The 12,527-nt window shown below is 40.3% G+C and overlaps 1 protein-coding gene across 1 annotated transcript in view; it reads left to right on the top strand.

Annotated features, from left to right (window-relative positions):
* Positions 1-12,527, top strand: part of NIPAL2 (NIPA like domain containing 2) — a 49,462-nt gene that overhangs the window by 23,923 nt on the left and 13,012 nt on the right. Inside the window, 2 exon segments of the mRNA XM_051785229.1 lie at positions 5,641-5,700; positions 7,681-7,802. Coding sequence (XP_051641189.1) covers positions 5,641-5,700; positions 7,681-7,802 — 182 coding nt within the window.

Below are 12,527 nucleotides of genomic sequence, written 5' to 3'. Positions count from 1 at the left end.
CATCTAGAAGATGCAACAAAAGAATTCTCAAAGTTTTTCCTTCTCTCTGCAGTTTTTATGTCCTATAATCCAAGTTCCAGAATTAAGCTCACCTTATTAGTCTCTCTTTTGAGCAATTCCTCTGATATTTTCAATGTTTGTTTTCTTTTTTTAATCAGGTCACATCTCCAAATGTAACTGGCAGCAACTGCATCCTCATAACTTGAGCACTGCTCAACAGATTTAGGGCAAAATCAACTGGATGAACTTAAACTGCTTGATTACATGGAAGCAGATCCTTAAGTGGGCATAAAACAGAGTAAATGCTTGGTCTCGAAGTGAAACGCTGTTGCACAAACTGGGAGAGGTGCAATAGTCTTTGAATCGTGGCTGGTGCTCCTCCTTTGGTATTTCATCCAGACCACCAGTGAAATGGGGACAAAATATTCTGCTAAATGGGTAGTTTTAAATGCCTTTACCTGACTGAATCAGTTACACTTAACAAAATGAACATTTGAGGCAAATATTAAATTTGGTGTGTTTTTTTTTTTTAAAACTATTAGAGAAGACAGAAGTAGTACAGGCAGTCTATGTATTTATGAGGAGAACACTGATGTTTTTTAAATCATACAGAAAGCTCATCTAGGAATCCAAAAGAGGAAAAGGAAGTATATACTACTATTTGAAGCTATGATCGATTGTGAAAGAAATTATATGGTGTAAGACTTCACAAAAAAAGAGTTAAAAAGGTCATATTCATAAATAGCCTTAGTATCAGGAAAACAGCTTGGTAGTAAAATATACCTTTTTTAAATAGTTATGGGTAGGAAAAATAAATGATGGACGCTCATTTGAATTTTTAAGGCTGGATTGGACAAATACAGAAAATATACACTATGAATCAGTGTATATTTTCTACCTCTTAACTTCTCCTATTGCGTATTATCCCTTTCTTAAAGAAACAAACAAGAAACAATCGTAACTGCAGCTTTCATGTCTAGGATGCAGAGGAGTTATTTTGTGAGCTGGATTCTCACCATTCATTGTGTGCTAGTTGCAGAACCCACACATCACAGTGCTCTTTATTTCTGTTTGTGCTGGAGAAAACGTACATATGGAGATAATTGTAAACGATCACTCTCCTAAGAGAATGAGCAGCTGACTGAGCTATGTGTAGCACCATGACAGCCTTCCCTCAAGGCACTTAATTGCACACCATGAAGAAATTAATTTTTTTTATCATTTTTTTTGATTTAAATTGAAATTAGCGTGCTGCAGTGAATATATGTTCATTCAATAATGTGAATATATAATCATTCAATATACAGTAAATATATATGCATTCAGTAATGAATGTAAAACAGCCTAGTTTATGCTCATGTATGAAAAGATGTTGTTTCAACATAAAAATTAAGCTCCTGAACAAACTCTTTTTTCCCATTTCTCACCCAACAGTTTTTATTTATCATTATTTTGATATAGTGTCAAGTCATATTTTCCCTTTGCGTTTAGTGAGCATTCAGAAAGGCTTTGTCATATAGATACAGGCATTTTACAGGACCTATTTGCTTCTCAAATTATGGATATTACTATAAGCATGCAATCAAGGCATGAAACAAACTCAAGGATTACATTAGGATGTGTTGGTTCTGTAATGTTTAATCCTTAACAGATCATCTTGCAGATTTTCTGCCCTTCTCTTGATCTAGCAGGCGACCACTTTCAGTGGGAATGGGAGTTGGATCTGTGCCTACTTTTGAAAGTTTTACCTTAAAAATTAGTTAAAAAGCCAAAAATAGTTCTGATTCACCCAACAGTATACAAGTCTTCTCAGATGACCAGGAATGTAGTCTTTGCTCTGATGATTTAAAGGCTGACAATCCAGGCTTAGAATTGTGCACGTGTTGTATTCCCTAAACCAGTGGTTCAAAACTAGCAAGGCTTCAGAACAATGATAAATCACTTGTTTTGTTGCCGAGCTGTTGCCAGCTTACTCTTTGACACAGTTTTTATGTCTGCATTTCTGTATTCTATTGCTCACCAATTAAAAAAACCCAAACCAACAGAGACTATTTTTCACTTTGACATGGATCTCAATCTCTAACTGTCTATAGGTTTGGGGGTTTTTATTTTAAAAAAGGCAAAAAAACCCCCAGTTGCAAAGATATATTAATACTTTGCAGCACACCAATTGCCCAAGTTCCTCATCTATTCACTCATAGAGTTGAACATAATGTTCAATAATTTATTTCCCACATCACTATAATGGTGAAGGAGGAGGAGAAGGAGGCACACATTTTTTGTGACAGAGGGAGAACAAGAGGACCCTGGCATGGGAAAGGGAAAATTGGGACTGGGTGGTAGGAAGTTAAAGTCGTGCTGCGGTTATAGGGTGAAATCAAGGTGAAGGGAAAGTGGCCTAGGAGGAAAGTCTGAGGGAATAACATCACTGGTAGTGGGTAGGAAAGGTGGGAACATGCAAAGCACCTCCCCTGTGATCTGAGGGATGGTGGGAAAGAAATGGAGAGTCTGGAGAGTTTCAGCAGGGATGCATTTAGGAACTGAATTTGGGATACGGTAAGTGCTTAAATCCATATATCTGGTAGGCTTAGTTGTAGCCTCTGGATGCCCACTTACTCTCCTGCCAAGAGTTCAAGGGTCCTAGGATAAGTCAGATTAGAAGGAACCTTGGAAAGTCCCTAACACAACCTCCTGCTCACAGCAGGATCAGCTTGGAGGCCATCCAACAGAAAGGAGATGGCAGGGAGTATGTGTTGGCCATTTAACATATTGTCTTTACCTTTTCTGGAGGAGTTAATGTCTCAAGCAGCTGAATGCACTTGAGGCTGAGTGGGAGCTCAAGGGAGTTAAGGAGGAGGAGCAGAACAGCTGAGAGGGCTATGCATTTCTTGCTGGATTCCTGGGATACACTTTGGTGTCTGCCATTTATCCTGCCAGCCAAGGAAAGCTGCAAAGCCATCAGAATTGAAAACCAGAAAACACCAGCCTGCATACCTGCAACTCACAGGCTCCCTCCATATCCCTCCTCCCAGGCCCACCTGGTTTCTTTGCTTTAACTTGATCCATCCCTACCTCAAAAATTGAAGAATATGAAAGACTATCCGAAAGCCAAACTTGGAAGCTTAAAAACAAGAAAATTAAGAAAATGAAAGTAAATTAAAATATCTTGCTAGCCAGCGTGTTCTCTTGGCTGTGCTACCATAACTTACTTAAAATTCAGCCCTGGAGGTAATAGCCAGAGTTTGCCAGGCTTCTGATCAGTCACATATGTCTTCTAACATCTCATCAGATCTGTGTAACCATTCTCTGCTTCTTCTCTTAGATTTACCCCCTTTGCTTTTCTTCTTCACTGGAATATATATGGAGCATTGGCAGTTTATCCACAGGGACAGTTGTCTTTTGTGTTCAGAGTATCTCCTAGGTCTTACTCTCCTCACCTTGGTGCTTCACCTCCTCCCGTACTTCAGTTTTTCCTCTAATCCCAGATGGCCTAATATATGTTCTTCAAACCTCTGCTATTTTTAGATTCCTCTACATATTAGTCTACATCATAAAGAGCATTAATTATACATACATTCTGTTGAGCTCATGTTCATTGGTGCATTACCAGCTATCTCTGGAGACAGAGCTGGCTGCATTTGAATGAATTGTTAAAGCGGATGACAGGCTGAGTGACAAGTTTCATTATCTGGCTCCATTCCTGTACCTCCTTGTGCCCACTGCCAGCCCCAGAGGTTGTGATCCCTCCAAGCTGCCATTTGTCATCTGCAGAGTATTGAGCTCTGAAAATCTGGGCATAACTCGTCTCACCCCAGATTGAATGCCAACAGTGAAATTGAACCCTAGATTGCATTTGCTAGATCTCTGCTGAATGTAGAGAGCCCCGACAAGGGAGTACTCAAAAAAAAAAAATCACTAAGGTATCAGTGATTTAAGCAACAGGTCTTTGCTGTGACACTGACTGCCTAGGTGGGTGGGCTGAGGTGGGATTTGGGAAAGCTATGAAAGCAGGGCGACAGAGCAGTAATTAATTCCTGCATTGTCTTGGATGATGCTACTTCTTTCCTGGTTTTTGTCCTCTCTTTTTTTCTAAAGCTAGGTAGCTCTGCTAGTACCAGTGTTGCCTGGATACCACCAATGTCTTTGCTCCAGCAAAGTTGTCACTGAAATATTGAAGAAAACTGTGTCAAGCACCTTACTTTCTGTGAGGCATTTTCAGTTCAAGATTCTTTTATTGTACTTATTAATTTGTATAGGTCTCCATCACTCTTGATACAGTTTAACTTTGTGACTTCTACTAGATCTGATTTTCTACTGACTGGATAACACAGACATGATGCTGAACTCCTTTTCTCTATTTATGTCTTGGTATGTACCTCTCCAGATTTATCTAGAGTACATCTACTAGTTAATCACAAATTAAATTTTCCATCAGAACAATAGAGGTAATGATGCAAAGATAGTTGCAAAAAGGTTGAAATGTTGTTTCAAGAATAAAACAATAATTTCGTGTTGTGGGCAGGAACAGAGCTCTTGTAACAGCATCCCATGACTTAAGTTCAATGTGTGCCTTCACCATTCCTCCTGTGCAGAGACTTTCTTTGAGGTTTCTAAATGAATCCAACATTACTGATGCACCTCTCCCAAAGGACTTTCCTCATCTCTTTTACATAGGAGCTATCCAGCTTCTTTTGCTTCTTTTTAGAGGTAGATGCTCTAATGTTGTATGCTGTAATGGAGCCACCTCTCCCAGGTGGCCAACATTTTAAGTACAAACTCCTTCTTTCCTCTCTAGCACATGTCCACATTGGGTTGCTTATCAGAAATCCTGGCCCTATCACTGCTGCTGCTCACCTGCGCACTACTTCCCATCCTAAACGGGCAGGGCTGGGAGCTGGCAGAGGGCAGATGCAAGAGCTGTACAAGGGACAGTTTTCCAGGAAATGGGACATCATTTCCAGAGCTCACTTCTGGTTTTCTCCTTCCTCAGTACAAGTCCCTCTGGAAGGGCATGGGCAGTGCTCCCATATGGTACATATATGGGGCTTTCTACCTGTTTGTTAGCAGACATCATGACCACTCTATTAGTTCATATTCAATGCTATGCTTTTGCAGTGGCTTTCTTCCTCTCAATTGTACTGCAGTTACTTTACTTATAAGCCTCTAAAGAAGCAGAATTTTATTGTTCCATGATGCAGTGTGCCCTGAGCAAGTCCATGTAGTGAGTTGGTAGCAGAAAGGGGAGTGAAACAGTAAGGCAGATTGGTGCCTTTTCCTGGTATTTCCACGTATGGCTGAATCAGAGCAATTTAAGCAGTGTCTGCTTGGGAGATGGAAAGTGTATTGTATCTTTTCAACCACGTAAGAGCCTGCTGGATATATCTGAAATATTACAAAAACTGAGTGTTTGTTGGTTGTAGGAATGGACTCCTGGTTGTTTATATCACGATATGGTGCAACAACAATAGTTATGAGATATATTTAAACTTGGCCCAAGGCAGCTTTTTGCTATAGCACTTGATATTATAACATATATATATATATGTGTGTGTATATATATATATATATATGTGTGTGTGTATATATATATATATATATATATATATATATATATAAAAGGTCTTTATATTTCTATTCCAGGTAGTGCATTTATTTCTGTCTTTTTCCTAAAGAAGACCATGAAGACTGCTGATATATTGGGTAAGTAAGCATTTGCTAATATGGACATGTGTGCTGCCATATGCTTAGCAAGCTGTAACTCTCACATAGCCCCCCACCTTCACACTCCCACTTTCCCGAGCAAGAGTTTCAAGGCAGATACTTTCACAACTGGGAAGAAGTGATAAAAAGAGAGAGAATCTTCAGTGCATGAGGATAAGACTGCATTCCCAAATCCTCTGCTCTTCCAACCATAATTCATTCCTTATGTGTCCTTACTGCTCAAATTTATTTTCATTTTCTATTTTTACTTCTGAGGTTGTCTTTAGTATTATCCTTATGAGTACAACACAGTTTTAATAAAAACAGGGAAGTTATTGAGTTACTCATTCAAATATAAGATTTTTTTTTCTTACTGCATAGACTTCGCACAAAAATTCAAGCTCAATTAAAAGCGATAACTTCCATTTAGGTATTAATTTTATCACTTCAAAGAACAAATAATCATGTTGCCAAGTGTTTTGTTGAGAAATGTGGTCTTCACTCTAAAAGTGTGCCAACTTTTTGTCTGTGTCCCAGATTTTTTTGCATATCAAAACTGCCCACCTTGAACACAGCAATACTGAGAGACAAGCACATTTCAGGGTTTGGGCTTTACACCAAGCCATCTCAGCTGGGACAGCACACCTGATGCAGGGCACCTGATATTTCTGTGCTCTCCTAACATCTCTAGGCCTGATTGTCCAAACTATAGTGAGGACAGCTGTTCTCATGAATGTTTCAGAGAGATCTGTTCAGTATCATTCCAGGAATACTATATACTATTTATTTAGGTTTGGAATCCAAGTTTGCCAGCTCAGCTGCTACATTCAAAACTCCCCCTCCCTTCACTGATCATGTTTCCCTTATGGCCTTATACACTGTGTGTTGCTTTAACTAGTGTTCAGCACTGATTTATTTTATTTCTGTGAGTTTGACTTTGCAAGAAGGATTTAACAATGTCGCTACATTCCATAGGAATGAGCTGTATGATGGGAAATATGGTGATGGTTTTGCAAGCACATAAATATAGAACAGTTCTGCTTTTCCAAAGGAACTGTGTGAGATAACAGTGCCAGCAAAGCCCTCCGGATGTGCTTTGTTTTGTATTCCTGAGCCTTGTATTCCACACCAATTTATAGGTTTGCCAAGAATTTTAAGGATTACTTGAAGAAAAATTGATTAGCTAATATCTTCCTTAATCCAATACAGTTTATGAGCTCAGGATCAGCTCACTTATATCTTGATACTTCAGTGAACATCTGTGTTTGTCAGCTGGATGTCCACAAGGCATAACTTCCAGATTTTTATTAAAAGTATAGTAATGCAAGTTCGACCTTGAAAAGGGGCCCTGGCAACCTAGTGGCTGAATAGTCTTTGGAAATCAAGCTTTTATAAAACAGTTCATAGACCTGCAAATACAGCAGGGAGTGGCCAAAATGTTGGCCTCACAACAGCTTCACATAAGCATTGGACTGGAACATATGTGTTGCATCTAATATTTCCAGGGCAGGTTGATATCTGGTGCAGATCTCAGTGGCCACACTGACTTTGGGAGAGTTACATGTGTTTACGCTGGTTAATGATCTAGCTGACTGCACCAGTAAGCAATTTGTCCTTTCAGTTTAGGCTAAGTTTATGTGATGTGCTTTGTGCCTGTGAGAAATACAAAGAATTGATTTTGCTTCGTCATACCCTTGATTTTAGAGTTGAGAATGTTTGAAAATGCTTTGTTGAGTTGGAACCCAAAATTACAAGGCTTTACTGACAACTTTTTTCACATTTCCAAAATTCTCTGAGTCTTTAATAAAAATTAGACTAGATAAGACCACAAATGCAAGACAATCCAATTACCTAAGCACAGATCTGCTTTAACGGACTTAAATGTTTTTCTAGAAACCATTTCCAAATCATCTGGACAGCAAGGATGACCATGATTGCCAAATACTGTATTACCAAAATAATGTATCCTTTTCTTTAAAGGTGGAACACTGACAGTAACAGGGACATACTTGTTGGTGACATTTGCTCCAAATGTACCTCAAGAGCTCACAGCAAGACAAGTACAGAATTACTTAGTGAGCTGGCCTTTTTTGGTATATTCAGTGAGTATCTGATTCTTACTACTCCCTAAATCAGAAAAACTGGTATTATGGGGCCTTTAACAGCATTATGAATTAGTGGTAGAAAAACTGCTCGTGGCGATAAATTGTGTGATTTTCATAAGAGAGAAAGTCCCTGGGTCATCATCCTTGTCCCCTGCAGCACCAGAAGGTGTCTTTTGAGCTACATGCCAGGGGAAGGTCATAGTCGTGCAGGATTAACAAGAATGGAAAGATTTGGGGGTTTGGGGATATTGAGGGAAAACCTAAATATTGGTACTGCTTATATTTCCTATGTATGTGTTCATGCCACTCTGTCTGCATGTACAGCTAAGTTACAGGGCTTGTCTGGAATGTGATGGAATTGTGCTTTTAAAAAAAGGCTATGCAGACTCTTGGTCCTGCTTTTTCCATTCTTACCACTCTGGTTTATCCCCATGTTGTTAACTCTGGCTGAAAGGAGCTTTGTATGAAGTTGAGATGTGAAGGGGTGGCCTGCTTTAACCTGAGTTAGAATTCAAATACAAAAATACCATTTTGATTAAAGTACCTGTGTACAAACTTCAAATGCCATATGTCTTCTTTGATGTATTTAATTAGCATCAGAAACAAGACCAGAGAGTGTAGGAGGAATTTCTGTCTCTCTTTTCCTCTGGAAAGTTGAAAATGTTTTCCTCCAGCTGAATGTAAAAGATGCAATATAGGAGCTTCAGAAGCAGTTACTTTTTTCCCAGTAAAGTGACTCACTTGAATTAGATTCTTAGTGCCCAGGCTTTTCTTGGTAGGACGCTCAGTTAGAAAGCCACTGAGTAGACAGTTTGAGGACCTTAATCTTTTAGCCAACCTCCAGACTTTACATACATCTAGATATCCATGAGACTACTGATTAAGCACAAATTACACGCTACCATAAAAAAATGTTGATACTCTCTTTTAGTTTGTTGTGCATTTTAAACTCTCTTTCAGTTTGCTGTGCATTTTAAAGATCCTGAAAGATGATGATACAGCTCAATGGAAGAAATCAATGTTCATGTTGTATAAATCACAACATGCACTTTCAATCAGGCAGTAGAGAGGCTTTTGAAAGCAGTGCCCAAGAGTTTTGGGGTAGTCAAAAAGGGTCGCTTCAGCCTCCGCAAGAGCTTCAGCAAGTCCATGCAATCAGCACAGCGAGAGGGACTTCTTTAGGAGAGGGTTCAGAAGAGGGATCTCAGTGCTCACTGGAGGACCCTCTCTCTTTCCTACTGAATATCCCCCTCTACCATGCAGTTTCACCTTTAGATGATAATGCCTGGCATTTCAGTCACTGATTTTAAATTGCTGATTCACCCATTTGTATAGAAATGGTGGAGAGTGAAAACTCTCCATTCACACCCAGTGACATCAGAAATTTCTAGGTGACATGCCATTCACATTTTTTTGAAACCAACAGGTTGCTAGAAAAGGGCTTTTCCCCATCTGAAGACTTTTTTTACTTTGTTTTAGAAAAGTTTGTAAGAACACAACTGAATGTCTAGGAAGACTGTGCTGTATTCTTCTTAGATAACATTATGAGGAAGTGGTAGGTAACTCTTGGACTTTTTTTCCCCTCTTCTCTCTTTTCCCTGCCTCAGCCAGCACCTAATTCTATATGTACAGGATGGGTCATAGGGAGGGATGGAGTAAGTACACAGCAAATCTTGTTGAATCAACAATATATCAGTCTTTATTTGTTCCTTCTCCTCCCTGGATTCATCTGTGTTGGGCTTCTTCTCTCCAAAGAAAAGGGAGGGAGGAGTGAAAGGTTCCACAAGAGTCTGTGAGATACCAGACTGATTATCCTTGTATGCTACTGGAAAATCAACCAACCCATGTTGTACACATTCTCTTTGGGCAGGGAGCTAGCTATTCATAATTGTTTGTAAAATGCCTAGCACAGGTTGGCTCTTAAGATGCAAAAAAGTGCAGCAGAAGTTGCAGAGTTTTCAGTATAAATATATAGTGAGGAGATAGTTCAGAAGTATAATGCAGTCCAACAGTCTTTCTAAAAGTAGCCCCAAAGTGTTGTCTGCTGAGAAACACAAAGCCCCAATGGTACAAAATGTTCTCTGTGGGTGGTAAACCATCCCTACGTGGCATTCCACTACCATATTATGCAGAAATAGCCTCCAGTTCCCTCAAGACAACTTTGAGTCACCTTCTGAGACTTTGCAGTAGCATAATCATGTCTTAGCAAGAATGACTAGCCTAGCTTGTTTTTCTCTCTTTTGCTTATGTGCACTTTGAGTCTCTACAGATAACATAAATTATAGAGGAAGCTCTTAGGTTTCCCTAAACAGAAGCATAGTAACTATTGAGTTGTTAATATTTAATCTCTGCAAAATCAGGTTCAAAGCATTTCTGCTTTTCTTTCAAAGTGCCTAGAAGACCCTCTTGGTTTATTGGTCCTTATGTTGCTGTATATGCCGGGAAAACACTTGAGGCAGACAGTGTGGTATTTTGTTCTGGTGAACTCTGATAATGCTCAGAAAGATGAAAAACATCATGATTATAAAAAAATGTTGATGAGATGAGGGCTTGAGGAGACTTCTGTAGAGGTTAGTTACAGCAGCCAAGATCATTGTAAAACAGGTCACGTTCCTTCAATTCCTCTAAACAGAATATGTGAAGCCGATATATCTACGCACTTCCCATTCCTGGAGTTCATATTTAACACTGCTACAGCTATGAGAGCAAGCACTGTTTTGGGTAGTTCGCAGGAGGCAATCATAGGCAACAGCTGAGATCCCAGGAGGGCTCCTGTCTGTGTGAGGTCCTGTTAGGAGCCATGCATTCTGCTTGCAGTGTGCCTTAATTGTCACAGACTCTCCTTCGTCTTGTGATTAAAGGTGGCCTGTTGGTGGTTCACCAAGTGGCAAAGAACCATGGAAGAATAGTTTGGCTTCTGGGCAGCACTAGGTGAGAACTAATGTTTAAATTTCATGCTTAGTAGGTGAGACTTTGCAGAGCTGAATAAACTTAAATAGCAGCCCTGAAAAGCAAACATCATTTTTTCTCTGTAGGTTTGGCCACAGGACCGTCCCTACACCGCTTCTGCTCTTGGGGCTTCCTCAGGAGGCAGAAGCAGACATGAACACAGATCTGTGCACCCCTTCAAGAGCTGCCATCAGGGACTCTTATGTCCTTTTGATCATTTTTCTTGGCTGTTTCCTTTCTGGAGTGAGTCTTCTTGGTGGGTTTGTTTGCTTTTAGCAAGATGAGATCACAGTGGGGCTTTTTGGTAGCTTTAGCAAGAGAAGAGCTGATGATAGGATGAGGATCAACAGAAGGCTGATGGACAGAGCCTGCTGTGGTGTCCTGGTTCAGTCAAGAATTGTGCTGCTTGGCAATACCTGCCAGTCAGGGGGCAGGAGTGAGGCAGAAGAGGGAGTGGAATGGCAGAGCTGCTGTGATGGAACAGTTTGAGCCAGTGACTGTCCCTTGCCTTGGTTTTGGATGATTATTCTTGCGTAGTTTGAAATCTAAGTGACAGGGAAGATGATGATGCTTCCCCTGCTGGGATCACCTAGAGGATATAAAATGAATCAGTGTAGGTTTAGCTGGCTGCCTGCAGTAGGGCTGTCTCATGGGTTTCTGTACACTCTAGGGCAACCAGACCAAGGGTGAGGTGACTGGTGCTCAGGTTTGCCCTGGCAGGGGAAGCAGATCTCACAGTGCTGTGTCACCTGATGCCATCACACACCATCCTGTGTGCAAGTCCTGGACTTGTGTGTCATGAAAAAGAATGCCTAAGGCATCTCTGGAACTCCTTTCTTAGCCTGGATATCTTTCTGAGTGAGGAGTATTTATTTAGCGCATCTTTCTTCTATTCTGTTATCAACTTTTCACTATCAAAATAGCAATTGAAGCTATTTGGAGGTTGTTGTAGGTGCAGCCTGATAATGTGGTATTCTGCGCTGGCCCTAATATGTGTTTGCCAGTGGCATGAAGAGCAAATCTGCTAACTTTTACTTCTTCTCTCAAGTTCCCTTAAAGCCCTGTCACAGTTTTCCACAGGGAGGCCAAGATGAACTCACCTGTCTGCAGATCTTAACATGTATTCTGCCTTGGTTCCTGATTTAGACATACCCAGTGTTGCACTGTTGAATAAAGCTGGGGAGGCTGGCCAAGTTACTTACTGTGAGACTGAAATTTCTCTTTCTTTGTGCTGTCTCAAAGGCTACCAGGCTTCTGAGCACTTTTCAGTGCAAAAGTCTATCACCCCTGTTTTCATAAGTCTGCTGGGCCTCACAGAAGCTTTATGGCTCTTGCACTTGTTGCTTTCTTTAGGCATAGAGGGGGAGAATACCCACACTTTTGAGATGGCAAAAGGCAAGAGTTACTGAGGGAATCTGCAGAGACAAATTAAGAGCAAGTCAGTAAATTTAGCTGTCTGTCATTTAGCTGTCATATGTTATTGAAGGAGCAAAACCAGACCATGCACGGTGTAGGTAAAGCTGCTTCGGCAGCTGCAATTGCAGCTGCAGTGTGGTCTGTTGGTTGCCATTGAGATTTGCAAGGTAAGCTTCTGTCAGGTACCTTCGATTTGAGAACTACTATGTGAAATAAATGCTTTCCTCCTTATGATGTATGGCAGAAAATTTGAACAAAATTTTGAGGAGAGTTTTTAGTAGAAATGGTGAGAGGGGCAAAAAGGGTAGGATAAATGAGCTTGCACATGGCAAAGAGTGACACCGAGAATATTATAGC

Source organism: Manacus candei, unplaced genomic scaffold (assembly GCF_025592945.1).
Source record: "Manacus candei isolate 608988 ecotype Guabito, Panama unplaced genomic scaffold, ASM2559294v1 h1tg000019l, whole genome shotgun sequence".
In the NCBI taxonomy this organism is placed as follows: Eukaryota; Metazoa; Chordata; class Aves; order Passeriformes; family Pipridae; genus Manacus; species Manacus candei.
The sequence above is the reverse complement of the archived record's forward strand: the minus strand, read 5'-3'. Positions and strand labels throughout refer to the sequence as shown.